The sequence below is a fragment of the Aquarana catesbeiana genome, linkage group LG12 (assembly GCF_042186555.1).
Source record: "Aquarana catesbeiana isolate 2022-GZ linkage group LG12, ASM4218655v1, whole genome shotgun sequence".
Classification (NCBI taxonomy): Eukaryota; Metazoa; Chordata; class Amphibia; order Anura; family Ranidae; genus Aquarana; species Aquarana catesbeiana.
Window position 1 is genome coordinate 225486778 of NC_133335.1, and position 19305 is coordinate 225506082.

General features: G+C 45.5%; 1 protein-coding gene across 1 annotated transcript; it reads left to right on the forward strand.

The window, feature by feature from the left end:
* Positions 1 to 7150: 7150 nt before the first annotated feature.
* On the forward strand, positions 7151 to 16154 carry LOC141113595 (cartilage-associated protein-like). Its single transcript, XM_073606795.1, has 2 exons — positions 7151 to 7289; positions 14791 to 16154. Exon 2 carries the CDS (start codon positions 14817 to 14819, stop codon positions 16032 to 16034), a length of 1218 nt encoding a protein of 405 aa, XP_073462896.1. The 5' UTR covers positions 7151 to 7289; positions 14791 to 14816; the 3' UTR covers positions 16035 to 16154.
* Positions 16155 to 19305: the final 3151 nt, after the last annotated feature.

The window sequence follows — 19305 nt, forward strand, 5'->3', positions numbered from 1 at the left end:
TTTTCTAAAAAATACCTTAATGAGAAAATATACCATAGTTTGGCCACTAGATGGAGCTGATGATACAAGAATTAATTTTATTAGGGAATATTTTCTGGTTACGTGAATGCTTCTGACATTCGCCCAACAAATGTTTTATAAATAGACCCCTTAAAAATAGAAATAATTATACCTAGTTTTTTACCTTCATTTCTTATATCATGCACCGTATGCTTTCTGATAGATTATTTCCTATATCATCAGCTCCTTCTAGTGGCCAAAATGGAGTAAATTTTCTTATTGAGGTATTTCAGAAAACTATACCTCATTTTGGCCAATAGATGGAGATGATAATACAGAAATTAATCTATTGGAAAATGTACAGTGAAATTTCGCCCAAGGAATGTTTTATAAATAGGCCAAAATGGGGTATTATTTTCTAAAATACCTCAATGAAAATATATACTACCTTTTGGCCTCTAGATGGAGCTGATGATATAGGAGTTAATCTATTAGGAAAAAAAAAAAGGGAGAACATTTTCGTGCAGCTTACACGAATGCTTATGACATTCGGCCAACAAATGTTTTATAAATAGACCTCTTAAAAATAGAGATATTGACACCTACATTTTTTTAACTGTGACCTAAAACATAAGCTGCATCTAGTAAGTAATATATTAGAGGGGGGGCACAGGCACTGCAGTGACAACGCTGCAGAGAATCTATGAGCCTACAGATTGGTGCCACTGAGAAAGAAGAAGTTCTAATGAATGGCAGGATCAACAGGTCATTTCTTTTAGCATAAACCTTAATTTAAAAAAAATAAGAGCGAAGAGAGGTTATAAACATTATTAGAAGTTTAAAATAGCTGAATACACAGTATTTTGTATTTGAATTTCTGAGTTGAAAAGGTGAAGGATCACTTTAAACTTCAGCTTTTGGCCTCATGTACACAGGCGGGCCAGGGGACAGTTAAAATAGGTGGCTGACCCACGGTTTTACCACCTAGCGCCTTGACCCTCCAGCCGCGAGTTAGCATGGCCAACAAACCCCTTAAAAACGTCACCATATGTTTTTTGATAGATTTATTCCTGTATCATTAGCGCCATCTAGTGGCCAAAATGCGGTATATTTTCTCATTGAAGTGTTTCCCGGGACAGCTTAGTAAAAAAAGCGCGACTGTCCCAGCAAATCCAAGACAATTGGCAAGTATGATGTAATGCAAGATTATCATGGGACCCCCCGATGCTCCTGGGGCCCCTGGGGGGTGCTCATGTATTAGGATGGCCCTAGGTATAAAGCCTCTTGTTGTCTCTGTACAGCAGGGCTTGACTGTGAGAGGAAGAAACAGCACAAGGAATCAATTAGTTCATGTGCTGACAAGAAGCATGCTGGTAGGAGGAGAGAGCAGGGTGTCAGAGAGACGAGTTCATCCCTGTGCTGCTTCTCCTTTCGCTGTCCAGTCACAGACTGGGATGGGTCCATGATGGGTTCAGAGAAACTGCTGGCAATCAGACTGAGGCCATCTAGTGGCAAAAAAATAAGTACTGTGAGGGAAAAGCTCTGCCCTGAAGCTGAATATTGCAGCAAAAGCTGGTTTAGTTATTTTATGTTTATTATATTATGTTTTAATCTTATTATTTTTGGCAGGAGTTCTGCTTTAACACATTGAACTTTAATCTCTTGACAAAGAAACAGAATGAATTGTTTCTTAACACTGAATATTGTTATGTCATCCAGAAACATATTCATTGTATCCATGTCATTATTATAGGTCGCTGTGTAAATTCAATAAATATCAGCTACATGTCTCCGGGAATGTTCTCGGTGGAATTGTATGAGCCGAAATCATGAAATGACATGTCATGAATTCACCCCGGGGGAAGGGAGGGGAAGGGGGGGCAAAGGGAGGGGAAGGGGGGGGCAAAGGGGGGGCGAAGGGGGGGGTAAGGGAGGGCGGGGGGGGGAGGGGAATGTGCTCCGTCATTGTATTATGCAAATTGTTTCCTTCTAAGCGGAAACAACTCAAATATCTGATCTCTATAACTGCTGGTGTTAAATAAATTCCAAATTATAACAAGAATAATATAGATTTTTTACATTTCTCCTGATCACACAATTCATCAGAGCTCCTCAGAGGAACTTCAGGACCCAAATAACAATCACATTTGTGTGACATTCCCTGGAGGGAACGGTACAGACAGTTATTTACTTTGCCAATACCAAAGGAATCTGAGAGTGCTGAGAGGATTAGAGTGTAAGCTCCTCCGGGTTAGAAATTGATGTGACTGGCTCAGTGTTCTCTGTACAGCACTGCGGAATACGTCAGAGCTATATAAATGTATAATAATAATAGTGTGTGACTGTGGGGGGGACATTAGAGTGTGAGCTCCTGGGGCTCCGCGTTCTCTTTACAGCACTATGGAATATGTCAGCGCTATATAAATGTATAATAATAGGGCGTGACTGTGGGGGGGGACATTAGAGTGTAAGCTCCTGAGGCTCAGTGTTCTCTGTACAGCACTATGGAATATGTCAGCGCTATAAAAATATATAATAATAATAGTGTATGACTGTGGGGGGGACATTAGAGTGTGAGCTCCTGGGGCTCCGCGTTCTCTGTACAGCACTATGGAATATGTCAGCGCTATATAAATGTATAATAATAGTGTGTGACTATGGGGGTATTAGAGTGTAAGCTCCTGAGGCTCTGCGTTCTCTGTACAGCACTATGGAATATGTCAGAGCTATATAAATGTATAATAATAATAGTGTGTGACTATGGGGGATATTAGAGTGTAAGCTCCTGAGTCTCGGTGTTCTCTGTACTGCACTATAAAAATGTGTCAGAGATATATAAATGTATAATATTAATAACTTTCTGTCTTTGTGACTGTGGGGGGGGGGGGGGGGCATAGAGTGTAATTTTTCTTTATTAAAAATCTATAAAAAAATACAGCTTCTTATTAAAAATAATAAATAATAATAAAATGAATAAAAAAAAAAATAACATTTATATTATTATTATTATTATTATTATTATTATTATTAATAACAACAGCATCAACAACAACAATAATAGTAATTATTATTTATTATAATAATAATAATAAATAATATTAATAAGGTCCATTTCACATGGGGCGGACGCCGGCAGCGGATCCACCCGCTCAGCAAGGGATCTCTCCGCTTAACCACACTGAGCAGGCGGGTGTCAGGTCAGGCGGACACAGCCCGCTGTTCTCTATGGGGCTGTCGGAGGGAAACTGACCACCTATCCATTTTCATGCGACTTTCATCTGATCTGATCCGCCAGACGGATGGGGAACGGATTCCTATTCGTCTGTTTTTAGCGGACAGGATCGGATCGGATTGGATGTCGGCGGGTATTAGCAAACACGTCCGCTGACATCCGCCACTCCAGCAACGCATTGTCCGATCGGTCCGACAGTGTGAAAGGGGCCTAATTATGATTATTATAATAATAATAATAATAATAATAATAATTAATAAAATAATAAATAACAAAATAAAATTAAAATTAAAATAAATACAAATAAAATCTTACAAAACAAAAATAATACAAACATTTTTACATATATACAAAAATAAATAATAAACAAAAGTAAACAAGCTTACATCAGCAGATATCATAAACAGAAAGAAAAAAAAAAGCTTTTTTGTCAAAAATAACATACATCCAATTACATACACAAAGAAACATACCGTATATTTTATTTTTATTATCAATATACAACTAATATACGTAACGCACCACAAAAACCTACCTCCACCTAAACACACCCTCAGGCTAACAAGGGACATTGGAGTGTAAGCTCCTCTGGTGTTGAGACTGTAGCCTGTACAGCACTACAGATCCTGTCAGAGCTACAGTATATAAATGTATAATAGTAATGACTGTGACTGTGGTGGGGACATTAGAGAGTAAGCTCTTGTGGTTCATCATGACATGACTCACTCAGTGTTCTCTGTACAGCTCTGTGGAATATGTCACAGCTAAATAAATCTACATTAATAATACAGTGTGATTGTGGGGGTGACATTAGAGTGTAAGCTCTTGAGACTCCGTGTTCTCTGCACAGCACTGTGGAATATGTCAGAGCCATATAAATGTATAATAATAATAGTGTGACTATAGAGGGACATTAGAGTGTGAGCTCCTCTGGTTCAGAGACTGGTATGAATGACTCAGTGTTCTCTGTACAGCTCTCTGGAATATGTCAAATCTATTATTATTATATAAATATATAATAATAAAAGTGCGTGACTGTGGGGGGGGATTAGAGTGTAAGCTCCTCTGGTTTAACAGTGTTCTCTGTACAGCACTCGGTGTATGTCAGAGCTATATAAATGTATAATAATGTGTGACTGTAGTGGAGGAGGGACAATAGAGTGTAAGCTCCTTTGGTTCACAGACTAATATGAATCTCTCTTCCTTTCACTCTTTGGAATTGATTTACTGATTTCTGGCAGCAAATATTTCTATCTCCAATACATCGTTATTATATTGTCTGATCTGCTAAAATATATTTTTCTTACACTTGATATTTTCTAATATTCCATTCTGGGGGTCCCAGACGGATTCCGTCTCATACTGACCATCACCCCCTCACACCCTGAGATCAATCTTCAATAAGTCAGATTCCATTTCTCGGTGAAGATTGGGATTGTTCTGCCTGAACTCATCTGGATCTCTTTCTGGTCTGGTGACCTCCCAATAATGGTGCTCCAGTCGGGGAAGGGGAGGGGAGGGGGTATACTGGCGGCTTTATAATGGGATTTCCAGATGCATTCTTCTGTTCAGTCTGTGTATTTATTGTGTATTGTACACACATTATAGATCCCCCTCCTCCACCTGTGTACAGGGTGACCGCACATTATAGATCCCCCTCCTCCATCTGTGTACAGGGTGACCGCACATTATAGATCCCCCTCCTCCATCTGTGTACAGGGTGACCGCACATTTCCGCCAGCAAAAGTCCGATGGAGCATACACACGGTCGGAATTTCCAACCAAAAGCTCACATCGGACTTTTGCTGGCGGAATTTCCGATCGTGTGTACGCGGCATTAGAAGAAAACCTGTTAGAGTCTGCAAAAGACTTGAGACTGGTGCAGAGGTTCACCTTCCAGCAGGACAACGACCCTAAACATACAGCCAGAGCTACAATGGAATGGTTTAGATCAAAGCATATTCATGTGTTAGAATGGCCCAGTCACAGTCCAGACCTAAATCACATTGAGAATCTGTGGCAAGACTTGATCATTGCTGATCACAGACGCTCTCCATCCAATCTGACAGAGCTTGAGATATTTTGCAAAGAAGAATGGGCAGAAATGTCCCTCTCTAGATGTGCAAATCTGGTAGAGACCAAAAAGACTTGCAGCTGTAATTGCAGTGAAAGGCGGTTCTACAAAGTATTGACTCCGGGGGGCGCCATACAAATGTACCCCCCACACTTTTCACATATTTATTTGTAAAACATTTTGAAAACCATTTATCATTTTCCTTCCACTTCACAATTATGTGCCACTTTGTGTTGGTCTATCACATAAAATCCCAATAAAATACATTTACGTTTTTGGTTGTAAAATGACAAAATGTCAAGGGGTAAGAATACTTTTTTAAGGCACTGTATGCAATTCGGTGTGTTTTTGAAAAAAGACAAAGGAAAGTCTATTGAAACCAATGGGCTGCCCTACATGTGACGTGCGGGAACCTGTGAAAAATGCCTAGAAGTGCGTCCGTGCTCGATCGTGTATTTGTAGGTGTGAACGCATCTAGAATAGATCCTTGATAGAGCCATTGTGCATCCAAGGTCAGCGTTTCTGTAGCCAGTTTGCATGCGGTCATAGTGCCCAGAGGGGGGGGGGGGGAGGTGATCTCCCTTCCGGCGCCGCGGGGCCCCGGGAGGAAGTGGGAGCTGTAACCCTCTAAAAAGAGGGTTTCGCCCCCCCCCAAAAAAAAATGCCGAATGTGGCATGTCAGGGGGTCACCTTCCCTAAGACCTGGGGTGGTTTGCAGGCGCTATTGCACTAAAAATAGCGCCTGCAAAGCGACGAGAAACAGCCGCTGCTGTGTCTCTAGCGGTGCGCTGGCAGGACGGGAAAAAAAGTCCTCCTATCAGCATCTTCGGAGCGGTGAAGGATCAGAGTGTATACACCGCTCCTTCACCGCTCCGGCCCATTGAAATCAATGGGACAGCGCGGCTATAAGGCGGTGGTTTTTAACACTTTCTCGGCCACTAGCGGGGGGGTAGAACCGCTCCCCCCTGCGCTAGCGGTTGAATACCGCTGCTAAAACGACGGTAAAGCGCCGCTAATAATAGCGGCGCTTCACCGCCGACGCACCTCCCGCCCCAGTGTGAAAGGGGCCTTAAAGCGGAGGTTCCATTTTTGGGTGGAAGTCCGCTTTAAGGGGGGCTGACTACCAATGCACACCACACTTTTCACATATTTATTTGTAAAAAAAAAATGTTGAAAACCATTTATCATTTTCCTTCCACTTCACAATTATGAGCCACTTTGTGTTTGTCAATCAAATAAAATCCCAATAAAATACATTTACGTTTTTTTGGTGGTAACATGACAAAATGTGGAAAATGTCAAGGGGTATGAATACTTTTTCAAGGCACTGTCCATGTTTGCAAATACGTGGGGGGTGCTACTGTGCATCTGCTAAATGGCAGCGCGGTTCTCTGCGTGTCAGGAAAGTGCGCTTTCGCATGCGTTCTCGACACTCAGTAATGTGATCCTATCCTTAGAGCTACTGATCACCCCCCCCCCCCCCCCCAGTGGCCGCCCCTTGTATTAGCCACCTAGAGCCCCCTCCTCCGCCTGTGTACACGGTGACCACATCTCATCCCAGGGACACTCCGGGATCTCACAAGGAATCAGTAAACTTTGTAACATTTCCCACCTTCCCTCCTGCTCTATATTCATTGTGTGGTGAAAACTTGCAGACAAATAAAGTTATTTTAAGTTTGGAAAAGTTTCCCCTTTTTTTTTTTTCCAGCCCAGTCTCTCGGAATTCCATTCCCAAATCTCCGCCTGCAGCAACAGGCAGATCCTTTCATAGACTTCCTGTGAGTGCGGCTCCCCCCTCCCCTCCCTGGCCTGCTACGTGGTACAGAGAGAGGAGCAGATCCTTCATTTGTGGCCCCCAATTCCCAGGAACCTCACACTCCGTGTCCCCGGGGGGGGGGGAGAAGGACCAAGCGGGGCGACCATCCGGGACTGGCCATGGAGTAAAAACTTCGTGGAACGCCTCTGAACTTTAATATTTAGACCGTAAGTTCCTTATTTTGATTACTTTCAATGAGATGTTGCACTCGTGATTTTGTAACAATGTTTCGGTTTTGGTGGGGGGGGGATCATTTCAAATCGCATGACAAGTCGCACCCTATGGAAGCGGACGAATCAATGCAACTCCGACTCCATCGGATTAGCACCAAATTTGAAAGCAGTTCCTGCGCTACTTTTTTTTGCAAGTTCCTGGTGCGACTTTCATAGATATCTATGCAGGAAGTCGCACAGGTGGCTTCCAAGTTGCGCTGACGCGTGGTGTACAAAACCTGCAGCTTGAAGTCGCACGTTTACAAAGCTGCGTTCGGTGTGACTGAAGGCTTACTAACATTACTTATTGGAGCCCCCCCCCCCCCCCCCGGTCACACCGGTGCGGCTTGTCATGCGATTTGATCATTGAGACTGGTCATGCCATTTGATTGTTTCAAATCGCTTAACAAGTCGCACCCTGTGGAAGCGGCCAAATCGGTGCATCTCCAATGCCATCGGAGCCGCACCGATTTTGTAAGTAGTTCTTGCACTACTTTTTGCAAGTTCTGGTGTGATTTGCATAGACATCTGTGCATGAAGTCGCACGGATGTCTTCCAAGTCCCAAGTGAAGTTGCACTTCCATGCGGCTTAGAAAGGGAAGTCGCACGTTTTCAAAGCTGCGTTCGGTGTGACCAAAGGCTTACTAACATTACTCATTGGAGCCCCCCCCCCCCGGTCACACCGGTGCGACCTGTCATGCGTTTTGATCATTACGACTTCAAATCGCATAACAAGTCGCACCCTGTGGAAGCGGCCAAATCGGTGTATCTCCAATGCCATCGGAGCCGCACCGATTTTGTAAGTAGTTCTTGCACTACTTTTTGCAAGTTCCGGTGCGATTTGCATAGACATCTGCGCATGAAGTCGCACAGAAGTCGTCCAAGTCGTAAATGAAGTTGCATTTCCATGCGGCTTCGAAAGGGAAGTCGCACAAGTTCAAAGCTGCGTTCGGTGTGACTGAAGGCTTACTAACATTACTTATTTGAGTCCCCCGGTCACACCGGTGCGACTTGCCATGCGATTTGATCATCTCAAATCGCATGACAAGTTGCACCCTATTTATTATTAATTAGTTACATTCATTATTACGGATAATTCGTAACCTCTGATAAATTCGTATTCGTTACATTCACTAACAGCCAAATTTGAAAGGAAATTCCAATAACTATAACTTAATAGTTAAGTTATTATTAGTTAGTTACGATTTCAGATTTTCGAATTTTTGGGTTTTTGAATTTTCAGATTTTCGCTCTTATTTTCAGATTTTCGTTCTTTTGAATTTCCAAATTTGCGAAGTTCCGAATTTTCAAATTTTCGGAAAACTTCTGATATTTCCGAATTTATATTTTGACAAGTCGCACCCTATTTATTATTATTAATTAGTTACGTTCCATTCGTTATTATGGGTAATTCCTAACTTCGGATAAATTCGTATTCGTTACTAACAGCCAAATTTGAAAGGAAATTCCAATAACTATAATTATGATAGTTAAGTCATTATTAGTTAGTTACTATATCAGATTTTCGAATTTTCGGGTTTTTGAATATTCGGATTTTTGAATTTTGAAATTCTGATATTTCCGAATTTAACAAATTTGGCCAAATTATTAATTATTATTATTTAAAAAAATTATTCGGAATTAAAACGAATTACACATGTCTACAAGAAAAGTACTGTGTCCTTTTCTATTTTTTGCAGACCTAAACATGACAGACCAGAGGTAGCTGGATGTAAATGGACATAAATCTGTTTACATCCGGCTACCCATAGAGCCAATATAAGTGAACCCCCGTCCGCTGCTGTGTGGTGTATAGACATGTGCAATTTAATTCCGAATTTGTTTTTTTAACGAATTTTGACAAATTCGTTAATTTGGAAATATCCAAATTAACGAAAACCCGTTCAACAAACTTTTCCGAATATTCGCAAATTCGAAAATCCAAAAAGCTGAAAAATTTAAAAATCTGAAATAATAACTAACTAATAATAACTTAATTATTACTAACTATTAAATTATAAGTATTGGAACTTCCTTTCAAATTTGGCTGTTAGTGAACGTAACGAATACGAATTTATCCGAAGTTACGAATTATCCCAATTAACGAATGCCGCATCTTCTGCCCCATTCACCTTCAGTCTAGTAGGGAATGGGCTCACGGATCCCCTGCTGAGCGGAGCAGCTTTGTTTGAAAGAACCCGAATGCTGGAAAGGCAGCGGAGGGGAATTGACGTATTCCACATCTGCAATGCTTTTATTCCCACTGTCACCACCCACCATGATGTCTTCTCAACGAAATGCCATTCCACTGCAATCAGGATTTATAAGTGTTTAAACAGGTGGTTAGGAGGTGATACAACGCCTCCTCCTCCTCATCACCAGCCAACTACTCTCTGAAGAGCAATCCTAATGCAGCATAGGTTCCTTTAAATCAGAGGTCTCCAAACTTTCCAAGCAAAGGGCCAGTTTAATGTTCTTCAGGCTTTAGCGGGGCCCGGACTGTGGCCGGTGGGAGTAGAAAATGCCGCAGTGTCAGTGAGAGTAAACCATGGCCCGTCATTGTGTGCAAACGAGAAGATCTGGACAGCCGCACTCCAGGAAGTAATAATCCAAGTTTCTTTATTTTAAAATCAGGAACACATCAGATACAGGACATCATAGACAGAGTGTACAGATCATAGGCTAACGCGTTTCACACTTGTCCAAGTGCTTACTCATAGCTATGAGCCAGTGCTACTAGCATGAGCCAGCACCTGGAACCTCTCATCTCTGGAGAGCAAGATCAGCTTTACACCTGGTGAGACCTAAACTAGTGCGGGGATGGTGCCCCCTCTTTGGTATCAGTGGGAGGAATGGTGCCCCCTCTTTGGTGTCAGTGGGAGGAATGGTGCCCCATCTTTGGTGTCGGTGGGAGGAATTGTGCCCCATCTTTGGTGTCAGTGGGAAGAATGGTGCCCCATCGTTGGTGTCGATGGAAGGAATGGTGCCCCCTCTTTGGTGTCAGTGAGAGGAATGGTGCCCCATCTTTGGTGTCAGTGGGAGGAATGGTGCCCCATCTTTGGTGTCAGTGGGAGGAATGGTGCCCCCTCTTTGATGTCAGTGGGAGGAATGGTGCCCCCTCTTTGGTGTCAGTGGGAGGAATGGTGTTCCATCTTTGGTGTCAGTGGGAGGAATGGTGCCCCATCTTTGGTTTCAGTGGGAGGAATGGTGCCCCATCTTTGGTGTCAGTGGGAGGAATAGTGCCCCATCTTTGGTGTTAGTGGGAGGAATGGTGCCCCCTCTTTGGTGTCAGTGGGAGGAATTGTGCCCCATCTTTGGTGTCAGTGGGAAGAATGGTGCCCCATCGTTGGTGTCGATGGAAGGAATGGTGCCCCCTCTTTGGTGTCAGTGAGAGGAATGGTGCCCCATCTTTGGTGTCAGTGGGAGGAATGGTGCCCCCTCTTTGATGTTAGTGGGAGGAATGGTGCCCCCTCTTTGGTGTCAGTGGGAGGAATGGTGTTCCATCTTTGGTGTCAGTGGGAGGAATGGTGCCCCATCTTTGGTTTCAGTGGGAGGAATGGTGCCCCATCTTTGGTGTCAGTGGGAGGAATAGTGCCCCATCTTTGGTGCTAGTGGGAGGAATGGTGCCCCCTCTTTGGTGTCAGTGGGAGGAATGGTGTTCCATCTTTGGTGTCAGTGGGAGGAATGGTGCCCCCTCTTTGGTGTCAGTGGGAGGAATTGTGCCCCATCTTTGGTGTCAGTGGGAAGAATGGTGCCCCATCGTTGGTGTCGATGGAAGGAATGGTGCCCCCTCTTTGGTGTCAGTGAGAGGAATGGTGCCCCATCTTTGGTGTCAGTGGGAGGAATGGTGCCCCATCTTTGGTGTCAGTGGGAGGAATGGTGCCCCCTCTTTGATGTTAGTGGGAGGAATGGTGCCCCCTCTTTGGTGTCAGTGGGAGGAATGGTGTTCCATCTTTGGTGTCAGTGGGAGGAAAGGTGCCCCATCTTTGGTTTCAGTGGGAGGAATGGTGCCCCATCTTTGGTGTCAGTGGGAGGAATAGTGCCCCATCTTTGGTGCTAGTGGGAGGAATGGTGCCCCCTCTTTGGTGTCAGTGGGAGGAATGGTGTTCCATCTTTGGTGTCAGTGGGAGGAATGGTGCCCCAAGGGCCAGATAAAGGCAAGCAAAGGGCCACAGTTTGGAGACCACTTCTTTAAACCGGAGCTGCACTGCACTTTTGCATGTGATTCCTCGTGGGTGGAGTTTCGAAGACTTGTAGGATGTTTCTGTTTGATTTGCAAATTGGGGAAAATTGTAAAAATGTTGCCAAAATCATTTCCAGGTTGATTTTGTAGCGGGTGGGTTTGTCGTTCCTGGGGTTCTAGAAGGTCCAGTTCTTACAAATTGCAGGGAATCAGAATGGGTCTCTGTCCTCCTGCCTCAGCTGGGGCTCCACATTCATGGGAGCTCACACTGATTGAGCATCGCTACGGTATGTGGTCCCTGCATGATCCGCAGCCTTCCAGCTGTAATGTTACCTCTGTAACACCAACAGGATGGAGACTTCGGATAGCCCATGGGAGAGACCTGCCAACATGGCACATGCCAACACCATAATTAGGTAAAAATGGCAGCTGGGCCCACTGCAGTGCATAGTATTCAATGTCACCGATCTAAAATGAGGTATATAATGAAAACACAAAAATTGAATTTGCTAAGGGCTCATTTACACTTGCTTCAAAATGTGGCATTGGACACGCTTTTTTAAAGCACCCTGAATGCACCTTAAATAAAATGGTGACCTCACAGTCCTGTTCACCCCTTGTGTTTACTTTGCTTCAAAAATTATACCCCATGTCACTTTAGTGGTGCTTCAAAGCCCCCATAGAAGTTTATGACAACGCTCGCTTATAGCACCTGCAGCTTTTGAGAAGCTTTTAAGCTTTTATTCAGTGTTGGCTTTGCTTTATTTTGGAGGTATTGCAGGTATGAGATATCCCAGGATGCACTGGGAAACCAACAAGTTGACCGGAAAGACGTCATCATCAGTCACTTCTGGTTGATGTGTATATATTCTGGGAGTGTCCGGTGCAGACGTCACATCTGGTGTGCAGCGGTGGAGCAGCAGGAAGGTCCAGACTGGAGTGAAGCAACTAGAAGAGGTGGTGGGCAACATGGGAACGAAGGTGAGTGGGGGCCAGAGAGAAAGGACTGAGCGGCAGAGGAGCAGCTGAGCTGGGGCACCAGAGCAGGAGAAATTAGGAATGTCGCACGTAGTGCGCAGCATGGGAATAATATAGCAGAATGTGAGCGAGGACCAGAGAGAGAGGAGGATCAGCAGAGCTGGGGATTACTACTGAACAAGGGATCAGCTGAGCTGGGGGTTACTACTGAGCAAGGGATCAGTAGAGCTGGGGGTTACTACAGAGTGAGGGATCAGCAGAGCCGGGGTTACTACTGAACGAGGGATCATCAGAGCTGGGGGTTACTACTGGGCGAGGGAAAAGCAGAGCTTGGGGTTACTACTGAGCGAGGGATCAGCAGAGCTGGGGGTTACTACTGAGCGGGGGATCAGCAGAGCTGGGGGTTACTACTGAGCGGGGGATCAGCAGAGCTGGGGGTTACTACTGAGCGGGGGATCAGCAGAGCTGGGGGTTACTACTGAGCGAGGGATCAGCAGAGCTGGGGGTTACTACAGAGTAAGGAATCAGCAGAGCTGGGGTTACTACTGAGCGAGGGATCAGCAGAGCTGGGGGTTACTACTGAGCGAAGGATCAGCAGAGCTAAGGGTTACTACTGAGCGAGGGATCAGCAGAGCTGGGGGTTACTACTGAGGGAGGGATCAGCAGAGCTGGGGGTTACTACTGAGGGAGGGATCAGCAGAGCTGGGGTTTACTACTGAGCGAGGGATCAGCAGAGCTGGGGGTTACTACTGAGCGAGGGATCAGCAGAGCTGGGGGTTACTACTGAGCGAGGGATCAGCAGAGCTGGGGGTTACTACTGAGCGAGGGATCAGCAGAGCTGGGGGTTACTACTGAGCGAGGGATCAGCAGAGCTGGGGGTTACTACTGAGCGAGGGATCAGCAGAGCTGGGGGTTACTACTGAGCGAGGGATCAGCAGAGCTGGGGGGTTACTACTGAGTGGGGCATCAGCAGAGCTGGGGAACTACTGAGCAGGGAATCTGCTAAACTGGGGGACTAATAAGCTGGGGATCTACTGAGTGGGGGTACTGCTGAGCTGAGCTTCTACTGGGCCTCTTTAAAACAAATTGAAAATCAACATGCGCTGACATAACTGCTTTACCCAAACAAAGTTTACGTCCTTTTTTCCCCACAAATAGAGCTTTCTTTCGGTGGTATTTGATCACCTCTGCGGTTTTTATTTTTTGCGCTATAAACAAAAAAAGAGATACAGAGGTGCAGCGGGGTGTGTGATAGCAGCAAGCGGTGCGGGGTCACTGTGTTTGCAAGGATTTTACCGCCCCTCCCATCCTGTCGCCCTAGGCGTCTGCCTGTCCCGCCTAATGGTGACACCGGTCCTGCTGCTGAACAGGGGGACTAATAAGCTGGGGTTCTGCTGAGTGGGGGTACTACTGAGCTGGGATTCTACTTGGCCTCTTAAAAAAAAATTTGAAAATGAACACGCACACAGGATATTTGCCAAGCTTCATTAAAGCTTGTGAACTATTGAACTGGAAAGACGTCATCAGCAGTCACTTCGGGTTCATGTGTATACTGTATATATTCTAGTAGTGTCTGGTACAGATGTCACATCTGGTGTGCAGTGTGGAGCAGCAGGCAGGTGAGCGAAGTCCAGATGGGAGCGGAGCAACTAGCAGATGTGGTATGCAACATTAGAACGAAGGTGCATGGGGGGGGTGGGAGAGAGAGGACTGAGCGGCAGAGGATCAGCAGAGCTGGGGGACCAAAGCAGATAAAACTAGTAAGTTTACATGTAGTGCGCAGTGTGGGAGCAAAATAGCAGAAGGTGAGTGGGGACCAAAGAGATGGCTGGATCAGCAAATCAGAGGATCAGCAGAGCTTGGGGGTTACTACTGAGTGGGGGATCAGCAGAGTGGGGGGTTACTACTAAACAAGGGATCTGTTGAACGAGGGTACCAATGAGCTGGGGTTCTGCTGAACAGGGGTACTAATGAGCTGAGGATCTCTTGAGTTGGGGTACTACTGGGCCAAAAATAAACACACACAAGGCATTTGCCAAGCTTCATTAAAGCTTCAAAAAGAAACATCGAAGCATCACAGAAGCATCAAAAACATATAAAAAAAAAAATGTTGAAGCGGTAGGCGCTTTAGTGCATGTTAAAGTAAGTGTAACTGAGCCTTTAGGAGGTAGGGATGAACCAAGGAAGGCAAAATATATCCAGATTTAACTTCAGCTTTAAATGTGTTTTTTATATATGTATACAGCAAATAAAAATAAAAGCTCCTGACATCTACCTGTTCTTATTCTCATCCAGCACCTTGAATTTGAGTTGGTACCACCATGGCCTGCTGGATTTGCCGCATCTCCCTTCTTCTCCTCGCCCTCTCAGTCAGCGCTCAGTATGAACATTACAGCTTCAGAAGTTACCCCCGAGATGAACTGATGCCCCTCGAGTCGGCCTATAAATATGGGCTGGACCAATACACAGGCGAGAAGTGGCCAGAGAGCGTCCATTACCTTGAGATAAGCTTGAGGCTGTACCGCCTCCTGAGGGATAGTGAGGCCTTCTGTAATCTAAACTGCAGTACAGCCCGGATAGATGACAACCCTCCACCGCAGGGCCTGGAAAATGGGAATCAGTCCCAAGGTCGATTTAACGACTTCCCCGAACTCAGGGTGTTCGGAGATGTTCTGATGAGATCTCAATGCCTGAAACGTTGTAAGCAGGGTCTCCCCGCCTTCCGTCAGTCTCAACCCAGCAGAGAGACTATACTGGAGTTCCAGGTCCGTGAGCCCTACAAATATCTGCAATATGCCTACTTCAAGACCGATAACTTACCCAAAGCGGTTGCAGCTGCCCATACCTACCTCTTGTTGCACCCTGACGATGAGATGATGAAGAGGAACATGGCCTATTATAAGAGTATGCCGGACACCGAGAACCACATCAAAGATCTGGAGACCAAGAACTATGAGAACTTTTTCATCAGAGCTGTGAGGGCCTACAATGGAGAGAACTGGAGAACCTCCATCTCCGATATGGAGCTTGCCTTACCCGACTTCTATAAGGCCTTCCAGGAATGCACGGCGGCCTGTGAAGGTTCTAGAGAGATCAAAGACTTCAAGGACTTCTATCCATCGGTGGCTGACCACTACATTGAAGTTCTGAGTTGCAAAATGAAATGTGAGCGTGACCTGACCCCTGTCATCGGAGGGTATGTGGTAGAGAAATTTGTGGCCACCATGTACCACTATCTGCAGTTTGCCTACTACAAGCTCAATGACGTTCGGAATTCCGCCCCTTGCGCAGCAAGCTATCTACTCTTTGACCCAGATGATGACGTCATGAAGCAGAACATGGTCTACTACCAATACCACAAGGAGAAATGGGGCCTTTCAGAGTCGAACTTCAAGCCCCGTCCTGAGGCCACCCTTTTCTATAACATCACAACCAAACAAAGAGAGATGTACCAGTTCGCCATGCAGAACCTGGTAGATGACGATGAGGGAGATGTGGTGGAATACCTTGATGAACTTTTGGATGCAAGTGATTTTTAAAAAAAAAAATTATTGTGTTTTTTTTTTTTTTATTGGTACTGGACATGCATGAAGTCTATGACTGTCTATGGGTTGGTGTCACCAGTTTTGTTTTTTTTTAATAAAAGGCCCAAGAATCATGGTGTACTGTATATTTGATGAGTAGCTAGATTTTAGATATCTGCATTAAAAAAAAAAATACGGCTGCCTCCTATAAGGTGAAGAGATCACCCTCCATGCTCGTTGGAAACCATAATTTTAGATTTCATCTGCAGCATCACTTGTGGATGAAATTTGGTATTGCAGGTTCAGACATAACATTCAGAGGGTCCAACAATACTGGCTACCAATGAAGGGATGATTTAATAAAACTGTCTTCGATGATTCTGATGAGATCACCCCCATGCTCCTTGGAAACCATCATTTCAGATTTCAACTGTAGCATCATCTGTGGATGAAATTTGATATTGCAAGTTCAGACATGACATTCAGAGGGTCCAACAATATATAGGGGTTGATTTACTAAAACCGGAGAGTGCAAAATCTGGTGCAGCTCTGCATGGTAGCCAATTGGCTTCCAACTTTAGCTTGTTCAATTAAGCTTTGACAACAAAAAAAAAAATGGAAGCTGATTGGTTTCTATGCAAAGCTGCTCCATATTTTGCACTCTCCAGTTATAGTAAATCAACCTCATAGTGTCTCAGATACAGGGTGGGGGCGCAAGCAGAAGTATTTCATAGCAGCCAATTAGAAATCATTCCTTAACAGATCCAAGTGCATAAACTGGACTCTGGTTGCTTGATGTGGGAAAGGACAGCCATGCAGGTTCTGATTCCAATGCCCTTTACAGCAATCAGGCAAAGGTTAGGCCATGTAGGGATCACCTAGGGGGCGATAATGAGTTGTACACGGTCTACTAACTTTTTGGCAAATCTTGGAGTTGATGAGCCCCTTTTCATCCATTTCCTGTGTAGGAAAAGCATATAAATGTGTTGAATTTCCCATGAGCTCAGCTACTCTGCCACGTCACCAAGAAGGTCACAGCCAGTTCTAGCATGTCCAAGGACAGATATTTATCTCACTGTTTATTTTGGTGAGAGATCTTCCAATGCCATATATTGCCACCCTTACAACAAGGCCAGGTTCAGATGAGTGTTCTACACGCAGCTCACTGCTCTGCACTCCCTCAGTGTCTGGAGGACTACCAGTGCCAAACATCCAATCCATACCATTCAAGCCCAGGGATGGGGAATTGGTGGTTCAATCGATCCAAAGAGAAGCCATCAAAGTGTATTGTCTCTCATGTACAATAGTATATATCATGTACAGAAGGGGGAATGGAATGTGTAGGAGGGTGTACATGTACAGCAGTGTATATAATGTACATAAAGAGGTATTCTCATTCCAAAACCATGGGCATTAACATGGAGTTGCCCAAACTTTTGCGGCACAACACCCTCCACTACTCTGGGAAGGCTTTCCACAAGATTCTGGAGGTGTCAGGTACTGATGTTGGATGGAAAGACCTGGCTCACCATCAGAATTCCAATTCATACCAAAGATGTTTAGTATGAATGAGGTCAGGGCTCTTTGAAGGCCATTAGTGTTCCTTCACACCAACCTGGTGAAACCATGTCTTTTTGGAGCCGGCTTTGTGTAGAGGGGAAACACTCTGTGTATAATATACAGGACGATGTGTATAATGTGCAATAGGTCTTCATGATGGCTATCTCTGCTTCCCTGTATAAACATGTAGTAGTTGGAGCAGTCAAATGACTTATGCAATTTCTCGAATTACTGCTTTTCCTTTTTATTTTTTTTATAAAGGAATGTGCTTCGAAGGAAAGGAAACCCCTCTCTGTCCTAAAGGCCGCTCACCCTTTAGACACAGGAGAAGACCAAAACCCTCATCATGTACCACAGGGTTCTCTCAGCTATGGGCCACATCCAGCCCACTACAAGATTTTATTTGGCCCACAGCAACTGTCTGTGATAACACCCTGACTGGCTGGCTGGCAGTGGAGCCGTCAGTCTGTGTATCTTAACATGGCGACCGGTGCATATACCACCAGCCAGCAGCCGGTGGGGGGACACTTCCGGGCACCGCTGAATGTATGGTGGAACAGTGATGGGTGTGACAAGGACTCTGCTGGGCACCCCTGAATGTATGGTAGCACAGTGATGGGTGTGAGGAGGACTCTGCTGGGCACCCCCTGAATGTATGGTGGCACAGTGATGGGTGTGACAAGGACTCTGCTGGGCACCCCTGAATGTATGGTAGCACAGTGATGGGTGTGAGGAGGACTCTGCTGGGCACCCCTGAATGTATGGTAGCACAGTGATGGGTGTGAGGAGGACTCTTCTGGGCACCCCTGAATGTATGGTGGCACAGTGATGGGTGTGAGGAGGACTCTGCTGGGCACCCCTGAATGTATGGTGGCACAGTGATGGGTGTGAGGAGGACTCTGCTGGGCACCCCTGAATGTATGGTGGCACAGTGATGGGTGTGAGGAGGACTTCGGCTGGGCACCCCTGAATGTATGGTGGTACACTGATGGGGGTGAAGACTCTGCTGGGAACCCCTGAATGTGTGGTGGCACAGTGATGGGTGTGAGGAGGACTCTGCTGGGAACCCCTGAATGTATGGTGGCACAGTGATGGGTGTGAGGAGGACTTCGGCTGGGCACCCCTGAATGTATGGTGGTACACTGATGGGGGTGAAGACTCTGCTGGGAACCCCTGAATGTGTGGTGGCACAGTGATGGGTGTGAGGAGGACTTCTGCTGGGCACCCCTGAATGTATGGTGGCACAGTGATGGGTGTGAGGACTTCTGCTGGGTGCTCTTGACTGTATGATGGCACATTGATGAGTGTGAGGAGGACTTCTGGCCACCCCTGAATGTATGGTGGCACACTGATGGGTGTGAGGACTCTGCTGGGCACCCCTGAATGTATCGTGGCACAATGATGGGTGAGAGGAGGACTTCTGCTGGGCACCCCTGAATGTATGGTGGCACAGTGATGGGTGTGAGGAGGACTCTGGGCACACATGGATATAAAAGGGGGCCTCTATTGGGTACTCCTGGATGTAGGGGGGAGGGGGAGACTCTGCTGGGCACCCCTAATGTATTGGAGCACTGTGATAGGCACTCTTAAAAGTAAGAGAAGAGGGGACTCTGTGGTGCACACGTGGATGTAAGGGGGAACTCTGATGGCACTCCTCAATATAAGGGGGACTCAACTGGTCACTCCTGAATGTATGGGGTGCTCTGTTGGACATTCCTGAATGTGA

Coding starts and splice junctions, on each gene's coding strand:
- LOC141113595 (XM_073606795.1), top strand. CDS start 14,817: ATGGCCTGCTGGATTTGCCGCATCTCCCTTCTTCTCCTCGCCCTCTCA.